This window comes from Lasiodiplodia theobromae (genome assembly GCF_012971845.1).
Source record: "Lasiodiplodia theobromae strain AM2As chromosome Unknown scaffold_4, whole genome shotgun sequence".
Classification (NCBI taxonomy): domain Eukaryota; kingdom Fungi; phylum Ascomycota; class Dothideomycetes; order Botryosphaeriales; family Botryosphaeriaceae; genus Lasiodiplodia; species Lasiodiplodia theobromae.
Genome location: NW_023336530.1, coordinates 427,979 through 454,767, shown reverse-complemented (window position 1 = coordinate 454,767; position 26,789 = coordinate 427,979). Strand labels below are relative to the sequence as shown.

At 53.7% G+C, this 26,789-nt stretch overlaps 10 protein-coding genes across 10 annotated transcripts; 4 read left to right on the top strand and 6 right to left on the bottom strand.

Moving 5' to 3' along the window:
• Positions 1-10: 10 nt before the first annotated feature.
• Positions 11-1,404, bottom strand: LTHEOB_1560 (Umta methyltransferase family protein; the record flags this gene model as incomplete). Its single annotated transcript, XM_035510275.1, has 4 exons — positions 11-244; positions 300-657; positions 716-746; positions 966-1,404. The coding sequence occupies 4 exons, from the start codon at positions 1,402-1,404 to the stop codon at positions 11-13; spliced, it is 1,062 nt and encodes a 353-aa protein (XP_035366070.1).
• Positions 1,405-4,560: 3,156 nt separating this feature from the next.
• Positions 4,561-6,061, top strand: LTHEOB_1559 (uncharacterized protein; the record flags this gene model as incomplete). The annotated part of the gene is made up of 6 exons (XM_035510273.1): positions 4,561-4,713; positions 4,764-4,803; positions 4,857-5,028; positions 5,081-5,174; positions 5,226-5,323; positions 5,395-6,061. 6 exons carry the CDS (start codon positions 4,561-4,563, stop codon positions 6,059-6,061), a joined length of 1,224 nt encoding a protein of 407 aa, XP_035366069.1.
• A 1,708-nt stretch (positions 6,062-7,769) lies between these two features.
• LTHEOB_1558 (Glycosyl transferase) lies at positions 7,770-8,628 on the top strand (the record flags this gene model as incomplete). Its single annotated transcript, XM_035510272.1, has 2 exons — positions 7,770-8,139; positions 8,198-8,628. 2 exons carry the CDS (start codon positions 7,770-7,772, stop codon positions 8,626-8,628), a joined length of 801 nt encoding a protein of 266 aa, XP_035366068.1.
• Positions 8,629-9,188: 560 nt separating this feature from the next.
• On the top strand, positions 9,189-10,199 carry LTHEOB_1557 (Glycosyl transferase; the record flags this gene model as incomplete). Its single annotated transcript, XM_035510271.1, has 4 exons — positions 9,189-9,392; positions 9,442-9,516; positions 9,575-9,906; positions 9,962-10,199. 4 exons carry the CDS (start codon positions 9,189-9,191, stop codon positions 10,197-10,199), a joined length of 849 nt encoding a protein of 282 aa, XP_035366067.1.
• Positions 10,200-11,297: 1,098 nt separating this feature from the next.
• Positions 11,298-12,114, bottom strand: LTHEOB_1556 (Pectate lyase; the record flags this gene model as incomplete). The annotated part of the gene is made up of 2 exons (XM_035510270.1): positions 11,298-11,440; positions 11,499-12,114. The coding sequence occupies 2 exons, from the start codon at positions 12,112-12,114 to the stop codon at positions 11,298-11,300; spliced, it is 759 nt and encodes a 252-aa protein (XP_035366066.1).
• Positions 12,115-16,626: 4,512 nt separating this feature from the next.
• LTHEOB_1555 (uncharacterized protein) lies at positions 16,627-17,214 on the bottom strand (the record flags this gene model as incomplete). The annotated part of the gene is made up of 1 exon (XM_035510269.1): positions 16,627-17,214. One exon carries the CDS (start codon positions 17,212-17,214, stop codon positions 16,627-16,629), a length of 588 nt encoding a protein of 195 aa, XP_035366065.1.
• A 1,056-nt stretch (positions 17,215-18,270) lies between these two features.
• LTHEOB_1554 (uncharacterized protein) lies at positions 18,271-20,282 on the bottom strand (the record flags this gene model as incomplete). Its single annotated transcript, XM_035510268.1, has 2 exons — positions 18,271-18,601; positions 18,655-20,282. 2 exons carry the CDS (start codon positions 20,280-20,282, stop codon positions 18,271-18,273), a joined length of 1,959 nt encoding a protein of 652 aa, XP_035366064.1.
• Positions 20,283-20,752: 470 nt separating this feature from the next.
• LTHEOB_1553 (Kynurenine aminotransferase protein) lies at positions 20,753-22,139 on the bottom strand (the record flags this gene model as incomplete). Its single annotated transcript, XM_035510267.1, has 3 exons — positions 20,753-21,811; positions 21,861-22,014; positions 22,066-22,139. The coding sequence occupies 3 exons, from the start codon at positions 22,137-22,139 to the stop codon at positions 20,753-20,755; spliced, it is 1,287 nt and encodes a 428-aa protein (XP_035366063.1).
• A 374-nt stretch (positions 22,140-22,513) lies between these two features.
• Positions 22,514-24,142, top strand: LTHEOB_1552 (AAA family protein; the record flags this gene model as incomplete). Its single annotated transcript, XM_035510266.1, has 1 exon — positions 22,514-24,142. One exon carries the CDS (start codon positions 22,514-22,516, stop codon positions 24,140-24,142), a length of 1,629 nt encoding a protein of 542 aa, XP_035366062.1.
• Positions 24,143-25,426: 1,284 nt separating this feature from the next.
• LTHEOB_1551 (INO80 complex subunit 2) lies at positions 25,427-26,726 on the bottom strand (the record flags this gene model as incomplete). The annotated part of the gene is made up of 3 exons (XM_035510265.1): positions 25,427-25,696; positions 25,772-25,878; positions 25,928-26,726. 3 exons carry the CDS (start codon positions 26,724-26,726, stop codon positions 25,427-25,429), a joined length of 1,176 nt encoding a protein of 391 aa, XP_035366061.1.
• Positions 26,727-26,789: the final 63 nt, after the last annotated feature.

Below are 26,789 nucleotides of genomic sequence, written 5' to 3'. Positions count from 1 at the left end.
CAAGTTCCTTTTAGTCGTGCGTCGGCTTCTGGCCGTATGTAAAGTAAAACTTGAGGTGCGTCTTCCACTTGGAGTACAAAAACTCATTCCTGACGGCCGCCAGCAGCGTCTCGATCTGAGGCATGTCCCAGTCCAGCACGCGGCTGAAGATGGCCAAAGACGTGGGTGCCAGCCCCTCGAAGACGTTGAGCAGCGCGCACTTGCCCACCTCTAGCTGCTGCTTATCCCACGTTCCCACGGGTATCTGGAACCATTGCTCAGCTAACGCACGCGAATACGGAAAAATGGAAGAGACGTACCTCGATAATCTCCTGCGTCACGTTGGCAAAACCGGCATTGATCATGTGCTGCTTCTGCTCGTGGGCACGGTTGAAGCGCTTGCCGATGCGGGACGTGGCATCGTCCATGGTCACCTGCCAGTAGTGGATGTTGCTGTTCTCGAAGCCCGGCTCGTCCGAGTAGAACCACGCCGAGATCTCCTGCGACTCGGCCCAGCCGCCGGGCCGGAGGTGCTCAAACGACTGCTCCCACAACCGCCCCCAGTCGCCGATGCCCGGATACAGGTACCGCACGTGCACGTAGTCGAACGACTCTTTATCGGTGAAGACCCAGTCCGACTCGGCGTCGTCGATGATGAAATGGCAGTTTGGCGCCGTCCTGCGTGGGCAATTGTCAGCTATCAGTCACCCGTAGCGTGGCGGGGAGTCGCTCGTACCATTCGGGCTGTATAACGCTAAGGTCGGTTCCTACAACACCAATTAGTTCGTCGTCGTTGCAGAATTGAAACGGCTTTGTTCCGGATTTTCCGAACTGACTCGACCGGACATTCCGCGGTCCAAAATCTGTGCTCTTTCTTGCCCATCATCGATCCCAAGCTCTTGGCGACACGCGTATGGAGCCGACGGATAAATTGCACACCAAGGAAAACAAAATCTTCTGCTCAAGAAAAAAAAATTAGGACCCACCTATGACCTGCGCGTCGGGATGCGCATCTGCAAAGTCCAGGGCCCAGAGGCCGGTGCCGGTGCCAATGTCGAGCACGCGTCGCTGGAGCTGCGGATCGTCGCCGGCGCCATCACCGTCGTCGAAGTTCAGCGGGGCGCGCACCAGCTCGCCCTTGAGCACGAGGCCGAACCAGTGCTGGATGAGGTCGAGGCGGTCCTGCTCGCGCTCGTCCTCGGGCAGCGGGTAGGCGCCCTCGCGGTAGGTGTGGTACCGGCGGCCGTTTTCGTAGCGGCCCTCGTAGATGGAGGCGCTGACCGACTGCGTCAGCTCGTCCAAGTACGCCTCCGACGCCGTCTGCGACCTGGCGCCGCCGCTGCCCGACGAATTCTCCTCGTCATTAGCGCTGGCGTTGGCGTTGGCGTTGGCTCGATCGTCCGAGTAGACGACGCCCGAGGCCATGGTTTCGGGTCTGGGTTATTTTTTGCGCGCCCTCTTTATTTTTTTTGTTCGCCTTTCCCTTGTGGCCGGTTGGGGGCGAAAGGAACAAAATAGTAGATAAGAGCCGGCCAACAAAAAACCCACTGATAAGCGAGCGACTTCCTTTCTGCTTTGCTTTAGTAGTTCGCTTTCCCTTTTCGCGAAGAACGAATATGGCGGACCCAGAATGTCGGAAGCAAACTGCACCATCTTTATATGGGACCCGGCCGCGGCACCGCAAAACCCCCCCGCATGTTTTCATGCGACGTAAGTGGGCTCTTTTAGCTTGCGAGCCCCTCCCAGGACAAGGGGGCCCTCCCGGGATCGCTGGTCACGTGTTACAATGACTCAGCAACCCTGCGGTGAACCACGTACGTGTACGTGGCGCCTTTTTCCTCTCCTCTATTTTCCTTTGTAGAGATACTGCATCTGTGGACCCCAGCCTTGCGGTCTGCAGTGCTAAGGGGGCGGACCGGAGCGTTGTCACCTGGTGCAGGGAACTACCCGAGCGAGACCGCAGATCTTCAGCTTGCCTGCAAAGTCGAAGAGATGGAAAGCCGGTCTCGATGGAGATCAATGGCACAATCACCTCATCACCTGAGTGCTACACCGTATCCAGCTTCGAGTCAGCCTCTCGACTCCCTACAATCCTCCTTTGAACCTCCTCAGAGAATCACTCTACCTTTCTGCTCTCGTATTGAGCCGTTTCTATCCTTTCTTTCGACCCAATTCCTCTTCACCGCATCGATACCCAGATCTTCGAAGCCTAACCTCATGCCCCCCGTCTCGAGACACCATGAGTCTCCGTGCGTGGAACGCGGCAGCCCGGTGGGGGGCGAATCGCACACTGCTGAAACCTTTTCTGACTCGGCAGCATGCATCTCGGAAACATGGCGCAAAACTTGACCAACCCGTTTGAAAAAAAAAGGAAAAAGAAAACTCCAGCCGCGGAGCCAGTGGTTTCTTCCCCGGCTTTGTATCCCTCGATCCTGAAAAGAAAGCACTCTTCGAAGCTTCGTGGGCTGCATGCTTTGTCAGCACGTCTCTACCGAAGCAATGGCTTCCCCACATGCGTTGTAGCGTGTGCGCCAGAAACCCTGTAGCCAGAAGTGCTGTTCGAAGGCCGGAGTCGCCGAAAAGCCTCGGGGATAAGCCGCATGTGGGCCTGAGAACACCAGACTTGGGCCGCAGATCCGGGAGAAAAGAGTAGATCGGAGGCGAGCCGCTCCCCTGGAAGCGTCTCACGTCAATACATGGCCTAATGGAGAAGCGGAGTTCCAATTCGCGACCTGTTTGCCCATCCCAGCTCGCCTTCCCCAGCTCTTCAACTCAAACATGCTTGACCATGGTTTGGATCCGTCGGATGGAAGACCGAACGTTCAATTCGTATGAAATTGATGACCTTTGAGCAGTAACATCCCGTCCTTACATATGTTGGGAATCCGTAGAGATGCGACAAACCACGCAACCTACCACCGGACATTGTTCCTCAGCTCCAGCGACGCTTGGGACACTATCTTCATCAACCTCGCGGGCCGAGAACACTTGCACATTGCGTGCATCCGCAGGAGTGAAAGCTAATGCGGGGTTATCGGTGCCCTAGTGAAGGGGTTCACTGCCCATGCCCCTTTCGGATATGGTATGTAGTTCTCATACTCTCCCGCTCGACGAACAACCTCATGCTACTGGCCGCAGATATCAACCCCTGCATTGCTAATTTGGCGCAGATGAAAGATCGCCAAGTGTCCCGTTAGAGGGTGGGTGCTTGGCGATGTGATTGCTCGCCCCATCAACGATTGGCAGTGGCGTGGATCCGTAAACCGAGATCGCACGCATTGCTTTTCTACTAGGACAACCGGTTTGCCAGCGAAGGCCTCGGACAAAGCATGCGTTGGCAAAGTCAACAAGGGCCTTGGAAAAAAGAAAATGGGCCTCCTCACACTTGCTCCCCTCGTCACAGCTTCCGCCCCTTTACGTGCATTTGGTCTAGTATGGTGACATCGGTCAGCATCATTCCCCGGAATCCCAGCGGGACGGTCTCATGCAGGACTGATGGGGCTCGGTTTGGTTGGAATCCTAAGCAAGATCCTCCTGACGACATCAACCTCGTCAGCATCGGATACCACAGCAGTGAATTGCTCCCAAGCTCTAAGTGCCCAGGCCCGTCCAACTAACGAGATTAAATGAGTGAAGAGCACCCTGTCGGATAAGGGCCCTGACAGATTCTCTTTTTCTTTACGAAGCAGCGGGTGTTGACGTGGACGGGCCATTTCACTAGTGTGCACAGACGATGGCGCGGGAGGACGGCAGACCAGCCGTCAACACGTCTGTAGGCGGGCACTAGATGGCTATGTGTTCCGAGAGCTTGGACTAGCGACCCAAATGACAGCCAGTCTTGCCGCAAACGGTTCACCACTCGGCAAACTGTGCCTTACCCGACCCGTGTGGCGGAGGAGGGCTTAAAACGTCCATGTTCAACCGCGACGCAGCGAGATCGGCGGGGCCCCCTGGATCTCGCATCTTTGTGCCCAAGACATTTTTTCTCGTAGGGTCGTCGTCAGACTGCGGGGCAAAGAAGGGAGCCGAGTGGCCCATATCCGAAGTGGCAGATTAAATCCTTGGGCGATCTTGGGCAGAACAGAGTCAGCGGCTCCATCTCGTCATCCTTCGACTACCACGGTCCCTGTAGATCAGTCAGCCGCGCAACATCGCATCTGCCACCATCGAGTGCTAGAGGCAGCGCTTACTCCTAGCCGCACTTCCACCCGAAACACCCAGCGCCCTTCCTTCGAATTAGAGTGGGAGTTGAGACGGGCGGCGGAGTAGGTGACAGCTCCGCATCCTTCCCTCTCGCTTGTCATAGGGAGGGTGGCGCCCCGTAGCGTCGAGCTAGGCCCTGTAGCGCCGAACGAGCCACCCGCCGTCTTGACCCAGAACGCGGGGGTAATCCGGCTTTGACAAGAATGTCTTCTGGAAATCATTTGCTTTGCTTTTTGTCCCTGCGTGCGTGCCTGGTTTTAAGTTTGGCTGCACCCGCTGCCCTTGCTCGCCATTTTCAACGACACTCCTTCTTGCCCATGACTCAGTTCCTTTTCACTCTTTTTCAAAGCTGTGTACACCGAATCACAGCTGCCAAACATGTTGAATGACGTCCAGAATGCCTTTATTCTGGAGCAATGGCTCGAGTATGGCATAGGCATGAGCATCTTCGTCCTCCGATTTTACGCAAGATGGAAATCTGTCGGCTTCGAAGGTTACTCTTGGGATGACCTTTTTGCTGGATTGTCTATGGTAAGCTGCACCTTGAGTTCTGCAGGAAACTAGGTGCTGATATTGTCCAGATATTTTTCACCTTTGATCCTGCCTTACTGAATGTTGTTAGTAAGTGCCATGGACCCACTGTCAACTCATTTGCATATCTGACCTTTTCAAAGTCACGCATGGATCATTCGTCGGCTTGACTGATGAGACCGCCGAACTACTTACACCGCCTGTGATCGAATCTTTTACGACAGGATCAAAGGCTCTCTTTGCTGCATGGTTCACATACGTTACTCTGATCTGGACTTTGAAGGGCCAGGTGCTCGGATACTACAACAGGTTGACGTACGTATTTACGGATCGTTTATCTTTCGCCTCGTTCTAACATCTCCCTCAGTGCAGGAACTTGGCAGCACAAGTGGGTCAAGGTCATGGCTGTAGTTTGCTTTGTGTCATGGATAAGTCTGATTCTCCTTATCTTCTGTCGCTGCGTAAGACTCCCAATACAACATGTTCTATACAGAGAAACTAACAGAGCACAGACGCCAATCCAACGCAACTGGCAGATAGTGCCATACGCAGGTGATCAATGCACAAGGACGACATCAACCGTCGTATTGCTGATGGTCCTCAACATCTTGTAAGCCAAACCCAACCCCCCTCCCTCTCCCCCCGTGCTCACCACCTTTACCTAACAAACCCCCTCAACAGAAACGATATCGGCCTCGTCCTCATCCCAGCCAACGTCCTGTGGTCAGCCAAGATCCCGCTGAAGCGCAAGCTGCTCATCTCGGTGCTGCTGTCGTCATCCTTCTTCATCATCGCCTGCGCGCTGCTGCGCGGCATCCTGGGCCTGCAGTCGATCAACAACATCGTCGTGTCGATCCAGTGGGGCACGCGCGAGACGTTCGTCACCATCATCGTCATCTGCGTGCCGCCCATCAAGCCGCTCTTCAGCTCGTCCGGCTCCTCGCACTTCGGCTCCTCGCAGGAGCTGTACGCCACCGGCACCGGCACCGGCACGCGCTGGGGCGGTGCTGGTGGCGCTGGCGGTTCGAAGAACCACGCCATCCCGCTCAAGGACTCGCCGTCGACGGCGGCCATGGACAGGGACTTGGAGCGCAGCGGCACCTCGTCCGTCAGAGACGTCGACTTGCAGTCCCTGGGCAGCAGCAAGGACTTGATCGAGGACCGCGAGGCGTCCAAGGCGTTTGCGTCGCCGGCGACACCGACTACAGCGACGATGGAGCACGGTGCCGGGATCAGTGTGAGGACAGAGTTCACCGTGTCGAACTCGCAGTCTCACGGCGAGATGGACGGTCAGCAGGCAGGCTGGTCCCGCCATGAGAGCTGGACTCGGGTTGTGACGCGGCAATAAGTCACGATCATGGGAGGGTTTAGGGCATGGACTCGGCGTTGCAACTTGAGCTTTAAGGCAGGGATATGCAACTGCATCACGGTATACCAAGGTCGGAGGGAACATTTGCATGCTTTTCGCGTGTACGAAAAGCCCATGAGGTGTTATTCGGGAGGGATACTTCTTTTACACATTTTATTTGTCTATCCAACTAATTTACACCTTCTTTTCTTTTATTATCTAAGAATAAATAAATTTCAACTCAACAGATTGTCCTGATAGTGAAAGTTATAAAGAAAATGCGAGCTACGTTCGCCCGCTTTTGAGATTTTCAATGAGCATGACTATTTTAGTGGTGCTAGTAATTTTGCAGCATTTCGCGCCCTGATTACAGGGGTAGTTGAAAATATTGTCCGGATGTATTGTAAAATTTTGAAACATACATCGACGTCAGGACGTTGTGTTGTCTACCTCCGGAGGAAGAATGAAATATCCTTACACCAGAACGAGGGCTTAAATACTCTAAATTGACCATTGTAGCTACCTAGGGTAGAACCAAACAATGATTGCTTTTGCCAACCACGACGTTGTCTCAGTTTAGGTTTTCTTATTCTTCTTATAGGAGCCTCTTGCAAGGTGGAGAGATCGAGGCCTGGGTCGCTGAAGTAAAGTGGGGAGAGCTCCTCATTCTACTTACCATTTCATTTCTCGTTACTCCTTATCATTCAAGAGCAGCTGTAGCTTCGCTACGAGGTCATGAGATCTGTCAAAACAATGGAGACCTGAGTATATATCCCGGAATTTTTGCCTAAAGACTTGGCAGCTTCTATTTTTGGAATGGCGTGTCCCAAGGGCTCCTAAATCGGTGGCTGGCTAAAGTTCAAGAGGCAGTTTAGTGGGTCATATTGAAGCCATATAATGAAGCTGGGTTACGGTTGCATAGGATCAAATGGTCATTCAACGTCTGACTTGGATGCTGCTCAAGGACCCCAGGGACGGCGAACTGCTCCTTTTGGTAATATGCTGACCGAAACATATCAAAATGCTTTCCCTACTTTTCTTTCACTGTGAAACCTTAAAGAAATCGAAATGTTGCCTCAGAATCTCGCTGCTCCATGGTAACGGGCTGGTTGAAGGCAAATAATTCAACCGCCTCGATTCCACAACGAGGCAAAGGTCCAGGGCTACATTTTTTTCGCTTACACTAGCCTATTAAAGGTCGTCTTCCTAGTCCCGGACTACTCTGAGCAGCACAGAAGCATGATAGGCTGCACAGTTGTGTGACTGACTCGAGTTTCGTATCGCTAAGTTCCGGTTTAGCGTCGGAAGTCGATCCACATTGTGGCTTCCACGCTTTGCGTGCTGGGCGGGAGGTAGCGTGAAGCTTGCTCTGAATCACTCCTTGCTTAGACACGTTAGGTCCATGGCCAGTAGTATAAGACGGCCCCCGTATTTTGGTCAATGCGTACGACCTGCACGATTTGGCCCCCAAGCTACACAAGCTTCAACGGCCGGGATATCGGATCGTTCATTGTTGGTCCGCAAGGGGCGCGTGCGTACCCGAGCTAATTAGGGTGTGGGCCTTGCCCACATTGTGGGACCCGGGACGCTCATATCCGCTCTTCCTTCCGTCGCCTTTCTCTTATCCTCTATCAATGCCCCAGCTGTGCCAACCTTCCTCGAAACTAAGCGTCGCCACCCGAGGATCTTACGGGCGACACTAACGACAATGGCACTTCGAGGTCTACTCGCACTTGCGCTCGGGCTGCTGGCCGCATCGCCCGCCCGGGCGGCCAGCAGCTCGATCACACCCACCAAGAACTACATCGACACCATATCGGGCTACATAGAGCTATCCACATGCGCCGAAGGAGTTCTTAGCACCGTGGTCAGGGCGCAACAGAGCGGATGCGGTGACAACCAAGCCTTGACGAGCTACACATGTTTCTGCACGGATTCCAGCAGCTACTTCAGACGAATGATCTCCACAGAGGTCACCAACTCATGTGGTAGTGCTGGAACAGAACAGGCATCAAGCGCAGTCGAAATCTTCGACGGCTATTGCGCCCTTGGCGTTGAACACGGCTTGTCGACCACCTGTAAGCCCCACAACTTCACCACAAAGCTCCGACCCTGCATGCTGACGATGATAAACAGCTTCTGCACAATCCGCAACGGGAACTGCCTCGCCAGCTGCTGGTGCAGCATCGACGCTGGTCACCTCGACGACCTCGGGCTCGGCGGCGTCTGCCACGGCGGCATCTGCCAGCTCTTCCAATTCCGATTCGTCGGACAACACGCGGACTACGGCTATCGCTGCAGGTGTCGCAGTACCAGTCGGCGTCATTGGGCTCGCGCTCGTTGGATACCTGTTCTACCGCAAACACGTCTCTACGAAGATGCAGCAGCAGCAGTTGCCCGTAGCCTCGCCTCCAGCCGAACTGAGCGTCCCGTCGGAGAAGAACTATCCGCCACAGGAGCTGTCGCCTCAAAGCGTGCAAGAACTGCCTTACCAAACACGCGAATTCCATGAATTGGACGGGAATGCCAGGCATGAGGCCGAATCGGACGCGGTGAAACGCGGCTGAGAGCACGAATTGTACTAAGTTTGATACCCATCAAGTTTGATTTATTGTCATACGGAGGCGCACACTTCAACGTGGAATGTCCCTTGCTCAATTGATGCCGACAGCAGTAGTTCGAGATGCGGCGGTAGGACTTGTGACCATTCAAGACCTGATGATGTGGGGTGATCGGGCAATGTGGAGATAACACCATTAGCTTAAGCGCCCAAACCCCGCTGTGGTTCGAAAGAGGAAGGTAGCGCCGTCCTCTATCGCGTAGTTTCCCTCCGCAGAGACTGCTCCTCAAAGTCCTCTACGCAACTCTCAATGATGTCAACAGCCCTCAAATGTGCCTAATGCAAGCTCAAGGGATGAAATTAATTGGCCTTCAGGCTTCCTGTTTGTCTCAGGCTACCCGTGCGTTTTCGAGCTATACTTAGCCACGCTAAAATCCTTCGTAGCGAAACCAACAACACATCCCGAGTCGTCAGTGGCGCTCTTACGCGGCTCGGTCCGGACAAGGCCGCTTTAAAAGATTTAACCTCTCCCAACTTGCTGTAAACACTGCACTAGCGTACCTAAACATGCCTCGAAGTTACCTTGTTTCCAGCGTCGCTTATGCGCTTTCAGTGCTATCGTGCATACCCGCTGCTCGGGCGGACTATATTTACCACGGCAATTACGTCACATACTGCGGCCAATACGATGCCGTGAACACCACCTCGGGTCTTTATGATATCATCAATAACGCCTGGGGCGACGACGGATCGGGGCTGACTTGCACTACCGTTGGTAAACCCCTGCTCAAACGGGAAGAAACGGTCACTAACAAAACAGACTGACCTCGGAGAAAGCACCGATACCTTTGCTGTTTTCAACTCGACCTGGCGTTGGTTCGAGACACCAACTGAAGTATGCATTTTCTGAATATTTTTTTTTTGCAGAAGAATTCCATTGACAGCATGGCCAGGTCCATTCCTACCCAGATGCGCTCTTGAACACTGAGCTATTCCCCTTGGCTTTCCAGGACCTTACCTCATTAAAGTTGGCCGCAGACTGGGCCATCGTTCCTTCCCCCTCCGATGAGACGGCAACAGACGAAGCAACCCTGGCCAGCCTCGACGTGGTGGCGAATGTAGCCGCTGACCTATTCCTGGACGAAGATGCCAGCACCGCGTCCAACGCCTCTACCGCCGCCTATGAGGTCATGATCTGGCAGGCTGCTTACGGCAACTGCGACCCCATCGGCTATGATCCGACCTCCACCACCGCACCCACGCAAGAGCTGGACGGTGTCACCTAGTACCTCCCCTTCACATGACTCCCGAAGTTGGTTCTGCTGCTAACGGGAACGCAGCACATTGTACCAGGGGGCGAATGCCAATGGTCAAACCGTCTTTACCTGGTACCCCGATCGCAACTTGTCGAGCATCGACGTCGACTATTTCCCGCTGCTCGAAGCCCTGCGAAATGAAAGCTACATCCCTACCGCCGCTTATGTGGGACGCTATCAGTGGGGCTCGGAAACCAAGCACTCCGCGGAAAACCAGAACATCACTTTCATGGTAAATACTCTTACTATGGATGTCAATTGAAACAGATTAATGGTAGCGATTATTCGGAGGACAGCTCTGTGCTCGGGAATATCCTCATACAAAAGCTCACACAGAGCAAATGAAACCGAGCTTTCCGGAATCTTTTTACTGGAAGTGCTTACTTGTGGGGAGGGTTGAGTCCAATGTTTAGACATAGATGTGGGTTTAGAAGGGTACAGGCACATCCGGAGATGAGCTTCAATTGACCATAAATGAAAAGTGCAGTGTATGGCAGAGGACTTAACTCTTCTGCTACCAGGTGACTGAATGATTGTATGTCAGAGATTCAAGGCCCGTCACCTGAACTGAACTGCAATAGGTACAGCGTCGGGATCTTGAAATTTGTGAAGCGACAGAATCACGTCTTTTCTCAAAAGCTGCGCCATACCTGAGTTTCGTTACGAACGGATCCATCCCTGAGCGTAGCCATGTTTTTTAGGCCGGCTAAACCTAATGTTTTTATTCACAAGACTATCAACGGAGGTTTGGTATGGCCGCGACAAATTTGACTCCCCCATTTCCAGAATTCGACCCCCCCTCACCCAGATTCTAACTCCCCCCTCCCCCCTGGGAGAGGTTCCTTTTCTCCGGCTTTCACTCTAAATTTTTATGGTAAATGCGGAGAACTCGCCGGCATCTCATCGCGAAGAATCACCTCCCATGTTACCACCCATAATAACTTATAGGCGAGGTCGTTTCTCTTGCGTCTCCACCCGTTTAATACCCACCTACCCTTCTCTCTTTCTCTCCTTCTTTATCTCACAGGGGGGAGTTGGAATCTGGGTGAGGGGAGTCAAAGTCTGAAAATGGAAATGGGGGAGTTAAATTTGTTGGCGCCTTTGGTATTTGTCGCTTTACAGACTTGCCGTTATTCTTTTGATTTCAGAGCACAGCGCACTCACACGTCAAATGCAAAAGACAGTTGGTTGACATAGTTGCTGAGGCCTCAGCGACACAGTACATTAGAGATATAGAAAAAGGTTCTAGGACTAGAAGTCGATACAAGAATAGAATGCCATCCACAAACTTCCCCCAAGCTCGGAGTCCGTGATCCCAAGCTTAATTGGCCAGAGTCGCTGTCGATTGTAGAGGAATCGTCTAGCAAGACTTGACAGAGGAGTACTTGCAGTTGTTGCTGGGGCCGGAGCTGATCTCAGTGGGCTCCTTGCCGCTGTTGTTGCCCTTGAACTCAGTGCAGACCTTCTTGACCGAGGTAGCGCAGGTGCCGGAGATAGAGGCGACTGAAGAGGTCGTGTTAGCCGCGTGTACAGTGGTAGTAGTAGTGAATAGGGAACTTACCATCGCCGTAGTTGGAGTTGATACCAGCGAGGAGCTTGCCGTTGTAGGCCTTGACGTTCTTGATGGTGACGTTGCGCTGGCCCATCTTCTTGCAGTTACCGCAAGAGCGGTAGAGCTTGCCGAAGTCGGAGACGGTGAAGCCGTCGATGGAGATGGAGCCGATACCGTTGTGCTGGATGACCTTGTCATCAGCGCCGCGAGCACCGCCGCCGATGACCTTGCCGTTGCCGTTGCCCTTGAAGGAGAGAGCATCCTCGCAGACGGCGGTCCACCAGACGTTCTGGATGGTGCAGGCGCCCTTGCAGTGGACACCCTCGATCTGGTCGGCACCGATGATGGCGTTCTTCAGGGTGGCACCGTCCTCAAGGATGAAGACAGCATCCTTGTCGCCACCCTCAGCCTGACCAGTGCAGGAAACACCACGGCCGTAGGTCTTCATGCCGCCATCGAAGGTGCCAGAGATGGACTTGGCAGAGCTGTACTTGACAGTGCCCTTGGAGGCGGGGATAGGGAAGTCCGCACGGCGGACGAGGTCGTAGCCGAAGGTGTCATCGGCAGGAACGGCCAGGACGGAGGAGGCCGCCAGGAGGGGGAGGATGAAGAACTTGGAGAACATCTTGTCTGTAAGTGAAAGGCAGATAACACGATCGCAGATCGGTGAAGTGAGTGTAGAAAAGAGTGAAGGTGCTAAACGACTGAAGCGAAAGACTGTGCTGCTGGATGAAGAAGTAACTGATGGTGCGGGTGCATGGTGTTTATATACTGAAATTCACAGCACACCAGGCAGTATCACCAGCCGCCTTTCGGGCGGAGGCTGATGGGTCGCGGTGAGTGGCGTCGTGATTTGAAACTTCCAAGACATCCCGATGCGGCTCCAGAACGAGTGCATACTATGTTTCCAATCTATATCGCTTGGCATGGCGAGGGTGAGGAGTGGAGAAAAGGCGATCAGGGCGGGACGCTGGAAATTTCCGAGGACTTGCGGCGCGAGCACATTCAGACTGTTCTCCCGCTGGCCAGCCTGATAAGTCGGCTTGGCCGCGCTTGGCAGCGTCAGAATCGCTAAGCGGAGGGGGTAGCGCAGCGTGAGCGGCGCAGGGGACCAATGGTCAGGCAGACTATCGGCCCAGGGGCACCTTGAGCTTGGCTTCGTACCTTAATCATTCCCGTTCGCCCCAACGCCGGAGCTGGCCGCCCCTCGCGACCACTCCAGAACTCCTGTTCCGCTCCTCTCAAGCCCTCTTGGCTTTGCTTGGCGGCGTCGGTTGATGGTTGAAACACAGGCGCTCGGCCCGAAACGTGCACCCAGCAAGCAGACCATCCATCCCGCCCCTCGTGTTTGTCCAAAGCGAGCTTCAGGCCGTCGTTAGTTCTGTGACTTCGGCCTTTTCTTAGGCCATGTTCTATCGTACGTACCGGCAATAGTAGCGCTATGCGATGGAGAGATCCATCACTTGAATTCGATGAATGGCAGACCGAATTGTTCGGCCGTCGACTGTGCCGTCCATTACCGTCACCTGAGCCGGCTGCCAAGATAGTCTCGCCCCAGATCTCGCTTGACAACGCCTCTGTTCTCCACAGGCTTCGGTTACTCAGTCTTCCAGAACTCTGCTCATGCTCCACTCTGGAAAAGGGGAAGTCTCACTAACTACCGGCCGAAAAACACAGCCACGGTGGAATCACAATGTGACTACATTTTTCAGGCGTTATAGCGTGTGAAAGGACTATCGGCGTGCATTTGTCCGTGGTGGATACCAGGATGCTGGAAGGAAATCATTGCATTCTCGGCCTCCGGTGTTTTCCGACACCGAATCCTGCAATATGCGCCGTTCGAAGCACTTTGTTTCCGGTCCCCGGACATTTTCAGAGCAAACACCCTACCCATGCTGCCTTGGCAGCGGCTTTGGAAACAGGCATGGGCCGCACCACTGCTCCAATTTTACACCGCCACCAGAAACACTTGACTCGGTATATCCTCAAATTAATATCTGAAGCGCACCACGCGCAGTTCCTTTGACATGCAGTACTCCACTATGCGTTAAGGAGAGTCAATGTCGGTGAGACCAGTAACAATTGGCGAGCAACATCTGTACTCTCGGGGTGTTCCTTGGAGACTATCGAGTCACCTTTAATTCAGAGCTGTAACCATGACATCCCATCGTCACCGTGGACTCTCGCGCTGCTCACACCACAGTGTGTAGAGACCGCCGTTTTTGGTGAGACAGTGCCGAGTTGTGGCCGCGAGGGATTCTTACTATTACAGGGGTAATGCCCATCACCAGTCTTTGCTCTTGCCCTTCGAAAACCTGGATCATTTTGGCAACGATCCCACGTACTACGTGGCTTAAAGACTCCTTCCAAGGAGTTTCTTGTTGCGCTTGGGTAAGAAAACTTGGTAGAAGGGCAGGGTAACGAATTGGTATAATGTACATAGTGTGTGACTGTGAAAATCTACCGAACCTTCAAAAAGAAAAGCTGCACGCAAGTTGAGCCGAACCGTATACTTCAAAGTAACACAGTGCCTGAAACTTAGTCCTACATGGTTTCCTACTGGTGTGACGCAGGAGTTCAATAATAGGCTCTACGGACCGACGGAACATTTAGTGAGGATATTCCGCGCCTATGCCAATAGCGTAGCGGAACTTGTTTACGAAGCCATGGTGCCACTGCTCAGCGTCGTTGCTTCCGTGGCCACTGTTGACTATACCTGTACATGCACCACGGGATGCGCTTACTCTATTTGAAACCCTCTATATGCTATTCTGCTTTTTTGGTTATTTTCTGGTTAAAGGATAGCCATCGACCAGTTCAATCTTCACGGGAAACTTTCGCTTCCAACGGATCGGCCACTACTTAAATTGGCTGACCAAGCTTCTGCACGCCTCAGCAAATTGACTTCATGAATTGACAAAGCGAGAACTACTTGATATTCTAAGCGATTATGAAGTACTCTAAATTTGCTTTTTATGGTTTAAAGCTTCGTTTCCCTTCTGTTTCGCGGGATTTCATTGATGGCATCAAAAGCTCTTGTCCGAGTTGAGATTCCCAGACCAGGTGGCCCGAGCGGTGCCGGAAAACTCTCCATCGTGAGCGTTGAGTGCTAGAAAAACCGATTCGAATTGGAGAGGATATATTCAGCCTGGACAGTGGTAGCAATCTTCAACATGCTCATGGCCAAAGACATGTCGTCTCCAGAAGCTTCGTGGACAGCGAGTCAAAGCTTGGCGGTGCCGCGATGCCGAGTAAGCGATGGCAAACGCAAGCTTTTTACCCGATTCGGTGACAGCCTTGCCCAAACCGGCAGCCCGAGCGAAGTTAATCGTGGGTCCTCCGCGATGACGAAACCACAATCCTCCATGTACTCGAAACCCGTCGTTATGCTCCCCTGACGGCAGATCTGCAGCTCTCCCGCATGCCTTCCACGAAATCTTATTCTCACTTCCATGCGTCCATGTCTGAGCGCCAACTCCCCTGTCCTGAACCCGCAACTCGCTTCTCTCCCACATTAGGCAATGGTCTGCGTTGGAGGTCACTCCAAGGGGGGCAAAACATGCTGTCGGCGAAAGATCAAATGCGGTCCTCGTGAAACATCCCTGCTATGTTGTCGTACGCATTGACTCACATCTTCCTTACACCAACACCGGCCAGAGTGCATCACCTGCCAGAAATACGGCCACCCATATGAAGGATACCCAGCAGAAAACTTTATTCAAATGGACTTTGACCAGCCTGTGACTACTATAAACCCACCACAAGCTCTTTTGCGCTATCGTCCGGATCTAATCCCCGGAATGTTTCCACTTGCGCTCAGCTGGACCTCGCTTCAAACCTACCTTTTCTTTCCATTGAAGACTCAACTTGTAGCGGATCGGATCCAAGCCCATCGAGCTTTCCAGACCCAAGTTTCAACTTTGTTCCAGCAATACTATCACCGACTGCCAACCCGGAGATCGCTGAATATGATGAACTCCTCCCACTCCGAGTCGCTCCCCTTGCATTCACAGACCTCATATCCTTCCCCACACTCATTTTTCTACTCATTTTCCCAAAAAAGAAATAACGATTAGTGCTTCGGGCGCCGAGGAGGCGGCGGAGGCTTGTTGGTCGTATGAAACTGCGCTGAATACCTGTCGTGGTGTGGATTATCATCTGTCGGAGTTCCAGGATGGTGCAGGCAGCTTCCTCCTCCTGCATCCCTTACGCATGGTATTTAAAGCGTTCGGTTCAGGGTTGGTGCCTATGCAAAAACGAAGTGGGTGGAGCAAGCCATGAAGAAGTGTTAGGCCTCAGTGCGTTACTTTATTGTTGCCGAGCTTAATTGCCGTATTCTTTGCCTTTTCCTTCAACACCAAGGCAGAAACTTTATTATACTTTATGAAATCACCCCAAGCAATTGGTGTATATACTCAGGTGGTTTCGCTGCTGCATCAGCTCTTCAGCAGTGTTAAATTCAATTTATTTGCACTGTTCAGCAAGAAGATAAGCGGAGAATTGAGAGATAGATGGAAAGTAGCCAGCCACTTTGTGCAGGCACGTCTACAGGCCTGCATCTGAGAGGCTGATGTATTCGGAACTAGTAAGTGAACTGACAGACATCACTCTTCAAAGTTCTTAGGCAGTCTAAACCGTGTAATTGCACTTTCCAATCATAATGCAGCCCCGGGCAACTTCGTAGGAAATCGCAAAGATCGCCTCCACTTGCCTCTCAAGCTTGCTCTGACATTAATTTACTGCAGTTATGAAAATACCGTATAATACTCGGACACTGCCTATTGTGACACTTCACGGTGGAGTCTCATGGAATACTGACACTGGACAAAGATCGCTTGATTGTGAATCTTACACTCGGTGAAGATTTGGACACTGCTTCTCTTTCAATCAGTCACCCCTTGATCAAGTATATCGGCAACACAGTGCAGCAGGGTTCAAATGTAGGCAAAGTTTTCGGTACCTTGGACTAAATTTAACAATATGATAAGAACAAGTTTGGTAAGGACAGCCAGAAGAGTCAAAACCAAAAAGAAGAAAGAAACAGGCCAACCAACAATCTCTCTATAGTCGAGTTCCCCACCCGCAACATCCCACATCCACCTTCTCAACCTCATCATTCATCAAGCTCCCGTTACGCTCAGCAGTTGTAGGTCAACCTCAGACCGTTGGGCGGGCTCTGGGTGAAGCCAACGCTGCCAGCCTTGTCACCCTGCACCTCGATCAGGTAGTTGAGGGTCTCCTTGCACGCGCCGGTCACGACGGTCAACTTGGTGTCGCGGTCGGGCGCGGCGCTGACGATCTGGGTGCCGACGCTCGACACCTTGTTGGGGTGGTTGTTCCAGGTGTCGGCGAGGCTGATGTCGCGGTCGGTGCTGAAGAACTCGAGGCGGGGAGAGTTCCCGGGGCTGCCGCCGCTGGTGTCGACGTGGTAGCCGGCCTGGAAGAAGAACTCGACGCTGCACCCGTACGCGCCGGCAGGGATGCCCGTGAACTGCAGCTCCGTCACCCACTGGCTCGTCTTGCCGTCGCCCTGCGACGTGTAGACGTAGCTGTGGTCGCCCGTGTTGTGCGTCGGGTCGTCCTGCATGATCTGGAACAGGTGCGTCGGGTACTGCGTCGTGCATGCACGGCGCTCGAGCGTGCCCGTGGGTGCGTCCGAGGTGGGCAGGGCAGCCGCGAAGGCGGCGCCGGAGAGGATGGCGGTGGTGAGGGTGGTGAAGTGCATTTTGATTGGAGGATTGAGAAGTTCGTGAGTAGTGATTGCAGGAAGGCTTGATGATTGTAGAAAGGCTTGGTGACTGTAGAAAGGCTTGTTGATTGCTTGATGGAGACCATATTGAATGAAGGAAGCACTGCCTTTTATATTCCATCTCACCATAGGCATCACCAGCCCTGCGCCTGTTCGGTCAAGAATAGACATGGATTAACCCAATCCTCACGACGACTGCGGTCTCCCATTCCCCGTCACCAGACTCAGAGGGGAATAATCTCACGATGGCATCGTAGCATCTGCTGAAAGACAACTCTCGTATAGCGCCCAGAACAGGTTCTAGAAGGAATGAAGTAAGACGAGGCTTTGCAGCTCGCACCCTATTCCTGTGTGGAAGGACCCGGTTCCGTCGTAAAATTGAACCACCTAGCTTGCAAACGTAATTTCCCCAGGCGCCATTGTCGTGCAATGTCACGTTTTCTTTTTACGCCATCCGGGGAAGCGTGAATGTGACATGCAGCGAGTGGAGCCAAGACTTCGTAAGGCGCTCCTGCGTGGAGGCAAGGATTGTGGGGGATGGTGGAAAACCAACGCCAGCTTCTATTTCTGTCTGTGGCGTAGCCCTGCGAAAATGGGTACGGGATGACGTGAAGCGCCATGTCACGAGATGCGAACCATGGGTGGTGGTGGCTTGTGTTCAGCTGCCAAGCTTTTCATCAGCCTTGCGACTTTGTCATCACTGCCGTGCAACTAGCTTGCGGTATTACCAATTCTCAGATTCCGCACATGTAACAATCGAACTGAGAAGGTTTAAGATCACCGCTTACAAGACTCAAAGAAGACTCAGTTTCGAGTGCAAACTCCGTTTACAGCATGCCCTTCCATTTTTCTTCTGAACCGTCCTAAATTGAATCCGCAGTTGAACTCCTATGATATTGCATTTCAGCCTTCATTAATGTACATGTAATGGATATTGGCCCTTTTCCAGGCAGATATTAGCTTTTGTAATATTCCAACACAATCCGGTAACCTAGTAGGTAATACGAAGCGGACCCGCGTTCAGATGCATGTTTAACCACGGAGGAACGCGTGAACGCCCCTCTCGAGGATGACACCACCAGCCCCCGCAGCAAGCACAATCCAGGTCCACTTGTTCTGGACCTCACTAGGGCTAGGCCAGAAGCTGTTCTTCTCGCGCTTGTACTCCATCAGCTGCTGATACTTGAGCTGGTTTTCCTTGGGATAGCGCGCCTCCTGGTCAGCCTCGTTGCCCTTGTCACCATCGACGAAGCGAAGGAAGACGTAATTAACAACAGGGCCAAGGACGGAAAGCGGGTGAAGGATGCCGGCGCCGTAGAGAAGAACAGGGAACGAGAAGTGGACGAGAGCATCACCAAGGTAGCTAGGCACAGTCAGCGGATAATTCTCGTAGAGCACAGACAGTGGGGTACATACTTGGGGTGCCTGACGATGCTCCAGACGCCCTCACGGTTGAGCTCTTCACTCTTCTGTTGCTTGTGCGACTCGAGCTGTGTGTCCGCAAGAACCTCCAGAGCGTATCCGGTAGTGAACAAAAGAACAGCGAGGCTGTGGAAGAAGGAAGCATTCTCGGGGAGAGGCAAAGACCTGACGCTCTCCAACCTAGCACGGAAAGGCAGGGTGAACGGAAGGGTGATCAAGGTCTGGAAAACAGCCTCCGGCAAGAACATGCTGATGAAAGATTTGTTCCAGAAACTGCGGTCTTCCTTCGCCGTCACATAACGAGGGTCATCCTTCCCACGCTTCACGCTACGACTGGCAATGCGGTAGAAGAGGCGGATTCCCCAAGCAGAAACCTGAGTGAGCATGACTTTCTCGGGGTAAGTGATAGCAGACCAGGCCTCGGAGAGGGAGAGTCCATCATAGACCACACGGGTGCCAACAGCGCTCCACCAAGCGTTGGCAACCATTCCAGAAGGCCAAAGCCAGTCTTTCAGTTCTACCCGGTTTGTGTAGCGAGCCACACCATATGTGACAGCAGAGAGACCTGCGTGCAGACCGAAAGAGGGGAGAATGGCTCTCTGCAACAGTCCGACTGCGGTAGCGTTGATTGGATTGCTGGGAGGAGCGGCAAAGTGCGACGCAAGCCGATCTTGCTCTGCGCCGGAATTTATGCCTCTGCTCGCCGACAAACCCGAGCTGGATGGGGTGGGTGTAGTTCGGGCAGTTTGAATAGGGTTGTCCGGGTGGAGGCCAAAGTGGGAAGCGTAGCGGTCCTGCTCAGCGGCGGAGCCAATGCGATCGGTGCGGTTAGGGAAAGGGTGGCCTCCAAAATGGCTGCCGTACCTGTCTTGCTCGGCACCCGACGTGTGAGGCAGCCTTTCGTTGATCTTGTCCACGGGAATCGGCTTCCCGCCAAACCACCCTTCATAGCGATCTTGCTCAGCGCCGGAAGTGTGAGGTAGTCTCTCCGAGATGTCGCTTGCGGAAGGACCTTTACCGCCGAACCAGCCAGCGTAGCGATCTTGCTCAGCTCCGGAAGTATGAGGCAGCTTCTCGGAGATGTCGCTTGCGGAAGGTCCTTTGCCTGCAAACCATCCGGCGTAGCGATCCTGCTCAGCACCAGAAGTGTGCGGGAGGTGCTTCGAGATGTCGTCGACCGAAGGACCTTTGCCACCAAACCATCCACCGTAACGGTCTTGCTCGGCGCCCGAGGTGTGTGGCAGAACCTGCTGGGCCTTTTCTTTGATTTCGTCGGCGGAAGGAGCTTTGCGTCCGAACCATCCGCCGTAGCGATCCTGCTCGGCGCCAGAGGTCTTCGGTAAAGCTTCTTGAACTTTGTCTTTGAGATCGTCGGCGGAGGGAGCCTTGCCTCCAAACCAGCCGCCAAAGCGGTCCTGCTCAGCTCCGGAAGCTTTGGGGAGCTTATCTTGAATCTGGTCGACAGAGGGAGCTTTGCCGGCAAACCATCCGCCGTAGCGATCTTGCTCGGCGCCGGAGCCTTGAGGGGCAGGGATGTTCTGAAGGTTGACAGAAGAGGAATCTTTGACAGGATTGTTTGGATTGGCTCCCCAGTGGGAGCCGTAGCGGTCTTGCTCAGCCATTGGGATGAGTTCGACAGCAATGGAGTGAAGTTGGTGTGGGATGGTGAGGTGGAATGACCGGAGAAGAGGGGTTTATTATGTTTATTAGGCGCATTCTGCAGCTCGACAGGGCAGCTGCGAGGGTTGGGTGAGCTCCTCCGCATATGACGTCGCTAGTGTATCATAGCTCCCGCAGCCGTGGATCCTCTCAATCGTACCACCTTTCTCCGGAAAGCCCGCGGGACAACAAAGGATGGAAGCGCATGAACAGGAAGCTTGCCCGGTCGATGAGCTGGGTTGTCAGTTGTCTGCTGCTATCAATTCTGCAAATTTGAGAAGGGTGCTTGCTGCGGGCTTCAAAGGCGGATCTCCGCGCAGCCGCTTCTTCTTGCGTAATGTTACATGCATCGGAGCAAGCTCGGGTGGAATCCTACGCGGAGTACATGCATGCGCGCTGCAGAACAGGGAAATATTTATTTCTAGGCGTCTTTTTACTGGAGGTACTTCTTGAGACCGCGCAGTCTATCCTGGGCAAGCTCCAAAACATCGTCGTTCTTGCAGACTGCGAACCGCAGCCAGTCCTCGACAATGTGTGCGTTGCCGGGCGTGAAGAACTCAGTGGGCGGGATGGCGGCGAGGCCAAACTCCTTGATCAGGAACCATGACAGCTTGAAGTCGCGCGGCCGCTCGGCCACGTGGGGAGGGAAATCATAGCCGTCGGGAAGCTTTACCTTGGCCATGTTGACGAGAACAAAGTACCCGCCCTCCGGAATCGAGTACGGCAGTCCCAGCTCGTCCCAAATGGCATTGAACTTGTCCATCTTGCCCTTCATCTCCTTCTTCGACTCCTCCCAGAAGTTGTGCTTATCCGCCTCCTCGAACGCCACAGCCGTGGCTTCCTGCAGCGGGCTGACACTGCTGTAGCAGATGCGCGTGTGCGCAGCGCTGACATACTTGATCAGATGCTCAGGACCGATCAACCAGCCAACCCTCCACCCGGTGGCGTAGAAGTTTTTGCCGCCGGATCCGACGGTGATGGTGCGCTCGGCAACCTCGGGCGACAGCGTCGCAATGCGCGTGAAGGGAACGTAGTACAGGCGGTCGTAGACCTCGTCCGAGAGAATGATCAGGTTGTGTTTGACGCAGATGTCGGCAATGGCTTGAAGCTCCTCCTTCGAGAAGACCTTGCCAATCGGGTTGTGCGGCGTGTTCAGGACGATCATGCGGGTATTGGGAGTGATGGCAGCCTCGAACTCCTTCAGGTCAATCTTCCACTCTGCCGCCGAAGTCGTCTTGGTTGCGCCCTCCTTGGGAGGGTGCATGGGCACGTAGACGACCCTTCCGCCAGCCATCTCGATGTTGGAGATGTACTGGTCGAAGAAGGGCTCGAACACGATGACCTCATCGCCAGGCTCAATGAAGGCCATGAAGGCACTGAGCATGCCCTCATTGGCGCCCGTGGTAATGGTGATCTCGGTCTCCGGGTTCAAAGTCTTGCCGAAGAAGGGCGAGTATGCATCCGCCAGCGCCTGCTTTAACCTCGGGCGACCCTTCGCACAGTCAGCACCGCTTGTGCATGTTATAGTCTGCCGTCCGTACCTTGGTAGGAGAGTACTGGTTGCACTCGACGCGGTCGAGAGCGTGCTTGGCGGCATCGAGAACGAACTGCGGGGGGTTGTAGCCGAAAAAGCCCTGGCCCATGTTCACGACAGGCGTAACGGGTGTTGCGGCGGCGGCCTCGTTGACAATCGACCTGCCTGTGGCATTAGTATCGGCTGCTGAGCTGTGAGAGAGAATTGCGCACCAAACATCCTGCTTCTGGCCCGCCACTCTTGCGGCGGGCTTGTACGGGTCGCGACGCGCAGCAGTAGCCGACATAGCTCTTGCGGGCTGAGGAGTGCGAGTGAAGAAAGACAGACCAGGCTTGGTGAAGGAGGAAGAAGAAGAGAGTGTCAGACGACCTGATGAGCGTAGGAGCAGCGAGGGCCTCATGTTAGTTTGTGGTGACTCTTTTCTCGCATCCCACCCACCTACCAGTGCGCGAGCCCGATTACGTGCTTGCCCACCAGCGATCGGCGTTTATCGGCCTGTCGGGCGGTGACGCCGACTTCGGGCCCTCCGCAGAAGCTCTGACTGCCTGCTGGAGCCGGAGCTTGCGAAGCTAAACCGGCCCGTCGCGTCGCCCCAGATTCCAATCCAACACGACGCGTCTTTTCGCAGCGCTGCCAACAATTGGGCCCCGCCCACACACCATGGTTGACTGCCCCATTTGCTCCAAGCCCGTCTCAGAACGCCACATCAATGAGCACATAGATTCGGGCTGCGAAGCTCACGTCATCGACACGACCAATGCACCACCACCTCCAACCCAGAAGGCCAATGTCGCCAGCTTCTTCCAACCGCCTTCCACAAAGCGCTCTTCGAACCTGTCTACGAAAAATGTCGAGCCTTCGCCTGTCACATCTCCCATTCCAACCAGAACACAGCTTCCGGCTCCATCCGAACCCTCTACAAACGGCTTGAAGAGACCCTTCGACCCTGAACCCGTGAATAAGAAGTCGGAGCCAGTGTCTTCGCCGCCGTCTCCAAAGCGCAGCAAGTCTAACGCCTTCCAGAAGGTTGCACCGCTGGCGGAGCGCATGAGGCCCAGGACACTCGACGAGGTCTGCGGACAAGAGCTCGTGGGATCTGATGGCGTAATCCGAGGTCTGATTGAGCAAGATCGCGTACCCTCGATGATACTCTGGGGAGGACCCGGCACTGGCAAGACTACAATAGCACGCCTCATAGCCCACACAGCTGGCTGTCGATTCGTCGAAATCAATAGTACCAGTTCCGGCGTAGCTGAGTGCAAGAAACTCTTTGCCGAGGCTCGGAATGAGTTGGGCCTCACCGGGCGCAAGACGATAATATTCTGCGATGAAATTCACAGATTCAGCAAGAGCCAACAGGATGTCTTCTTGGGGCCTGTCGAGGCCGGACAGGTCACGCTCATCGGTGCGACGACCGAGAACCCCAGCTTCAAGGTCGTCAACGCCTTGCTGTCACGGTGTCGCACCTTTACCCTCTCCAAACTGTCTGAAGAGACTGTTACGACTATACTCCGTCGTGCGCTAGAACGCGAGGGAAGCAATGCTGATACTAGCTTGGTTGATGATGAGATGTTGGGCTACCTGGCCGCCTTCGCCGACGGTGACGCTCGCACTGGGCTCAATCTCCTTGAACTGGCAATGGATCTCTCTACTCGACCATCCATGACAAAGGAAGCCATCAAAAAGTCGTTAACGCAGACCCTCGTGTACGATCGTGCTGGTGATCAACACTACGATACCATTTCAGCATTTCATAAATCAATACGTGGTTCCGACCCCGACGCATCTCTCTACTACTTGGCACGAATGCTACAGTCAGGCGAGGATCCTCTCTATGTTGCGAGACGGCTCATTGTCGTGGCATCCGAGGATGTTGGTCTGGCAGACAATACAATGCTTTCCCTTGCTACGGCCACTTACGCTGCCTGCGAGAAAATCGGCATGCCTGAATGCCGCATCAATCTTGCTCACGCAACTGTCGCGTTGGCCATGTCGCCCAAATCAACGCGTGCATATCGCGGCCTCAGCAACGCCATGGCGGCCCTTCAAGAACCCGGCATAGCTGGCCTACCAGTGCCAGTACATTTGCGCAACGCACCGACGAGGCTGATGAAGGAGCTTGGATATGGAAAGGAGTACAAGTATAATCCGGATTACTTGGACGGGAGAGTCGTTCAGGATTATCTGCCGGAAAAGTTGCTCGGCAGAACTTTCCTTGAAGACGCGGATCTGGGGACGAAAATTGATACGGACTTGCCCGAGGATTTCCATGAGTATGACCTTGGTTAATATCGCCTCCTCAAGCATCTGAATCCCTCATATACTCGAAGAGACTGGCAATTGTATCTGGATATTGTAGGCGATCAAGAGTACTAATTGTCTCTGTTAGTGCGTCAACCGGCCATGCCCAAGAAGGGGATATCACGCACTCTTCCTCGAGTTTTGACCATATGATCGAACTCTGAATGGGCTTTGCACCTTGTCGCAAACAGCTGCGATTCTGTGAAGGATATCGGCGGCTCGCCACAGGATCCCAAAGAAGCCGATAAAAGGAAACTCTAGATAGTAGTTAGGGCCGGGCCATCAAACTACTGTCGTGGTGAATGGGAAACAGTCAGACCAGAGTTGAGGAACACGTGGACGTACATGTTGGTCAAGAGAAAGCATGTGTTGAAAGTCAACCCAGTTAGATGCACGTGCGGAGTTTGCAAGAGGCGACATTCATGGGAAAGAAACTGCCTCTTTATGACCTGGCAATCACGCTCAAATGTAGTGAATTCCTAAACCCTCATGTGTACTTGCCACCCTTTTCAGGGAGTTCCTTGTTAATACGAGGATGTCCTGATACTGACGGCCGCAAAACTATAAGTATCGCACTTTTGTTCTACGTATGAATTCAACGACAATCAAGCAAAAATCTTCGCACCAACGCCAATCAGTCTTTCATTCAAAAATTTACGACAATGTCTAATCAGCCCCAAAATACCAAGGGGAAGCAGAAGCAAAGCTCCCAACCCCAAGCTCGTTCCAGCGGCGCTTATTCAACGGGACAAAGTAGCAGTTCCAGCCAACAACAAAGTAGTACAACGACACAGACACAATATAATTCAAGGCCTACAGAATACAGGTGGGATCCTTTCGATCAGGCAAACATGCCGAGTGGCACCCAGGCCTACAGGCCGTGGTAATAATGAGTCACTAATAAAATCTTTTGGCGAAAGCTGTATTTATGTATTTAGTAGCTGAACAATTGCACCACATCTCTATCGATATTCCGTCGGTTGACTTATGTGGACTTCACTTGAAAAATTCCCTAGGCTGCTTTGAAACCCCTGAGAACAAGCAACGAAGACAGAAACACAAGTCTGCTAAGCGGCATTTGTTGATTAGAAGGAGCGTGAGAAATGACGTCAATTAATCAGACTTCAAAGAAGCCTTATGTGCAATAAATTTGTATACTCTATCAATAAAACCTGAATTTCCCGCATACAAGTTCCTCAAGCTCCTTAGAGCCAGTCTAGCACCTCGACTCCTTCCTGCCAATTTTTGAACATTGTTCCTTTGAGTTGAAGTTTATGCAACCTCTTGGACCATTCTCCCCGCAAAAGGCGTCTTCACTGTCGCAGGCCTTGACTTGGTCATCAGCTCTCCGAGGGGAGACTCAACCCAGTCGTGAGGCACCGCAATCTGGCTGCTCTCAGCAGTCTGGATATAGCGAACCCATAGAGCCGGGGCGCGTTCCTCTTCTATTTCCTGCTCTTCGCCGGCGGCGTCGGCGTCGATCTGTGCTTTTCCACGGCGCTTCGGGGCTTGCTTCTTGAGAAGACGGTTGATCGTGTCCATCTATGAAAAGTCAGTTTTCCATTCACGAGAAAGCCAATGGCTGTTGTATGCAGCGATTGAGGCATTTGTGCTCACCTTTTCCTCTTCGTTGCGTTTCTCGCTGAGATTCTTCCTGCGACGAGCCATTTCGGCTCTCCGCATGGCATGCTCCTCGGCAGTCAGGTGCTTCTTCTTTTGCGCTTCTGCAGGGATGTTAGTATGCTGAAAATTATTGGGCTTGGAATAACAGACCATTCGATAGAGAAATCAATTCGCCCTCGTAGGTTTCGAAAGCCGCCCGTTGGCGCCTGGTGAGCTTGCTGAGGTCTGGTGTGCCTGCTCGACTGCCGGACATTGGCGTCTCCTCGTCGCTGTCCATTTCGTCGTCCAGCTCGTCGTCCTCGCCCTCGGCATCATCTTCCTCGATATCCTCATCGTCTTGCTCGTCTGCGGAGTCTAGCTCCGAAAGCTCGTCGTCCTCGCTCTGGTCATCCTCCATGGCCATCTCCTTAGCTTCCACGCTTGGGACCTCCCGGTCCGCTTGTGAGACCTTGATGCTCGGCTTCTGCTGCTGCTTCCCTCTCCCCTTGGCAGCTGGAGGGGGCGGAGCAGGTAAGTCCTCCATGTCTACGTCCTCGTCGGCGTCGGCGTCGGCGTCGTCGGCCATGTCTTCATCGTCGTCGTCCTCCTCGACATCGTCGTCGTCCAGCTCATCCTCGTCAAGCTCCTCCTCCGACGTGTCCTCAATAATGGTCTTCTTGTTCCGGGAGCTGCGCTGGCCGACGACGATCTCGCCACCGACGAAGCTGTTGCGCGAGTTCCCGGCGCCCCTGCGGGGCTGGCTGGTGCCGCTGGTAGCTTCGCGGAGCTTGCTGGGGGCGGCCTTGACGGTGAGGTGGATGGACTGGCGCGTCTCCTCAGGCGAGGTGCGCTCGATGGTGGCGGAGGTGGGAGCAGCAGCTGCACGGCGCGGGCGCGAGCTCGCAGAGGTGGGTTGGCTTTGCAGGTCAGCATTAATCTGGGCGCGCGAGCGCAGGCGGCGGGTTGCCATTGTGGGTGGGTGCTGGGGAGCGAGTTGGGGTGGTGGCAGAAAGGAAGGCGGCTGCAGGTGTAT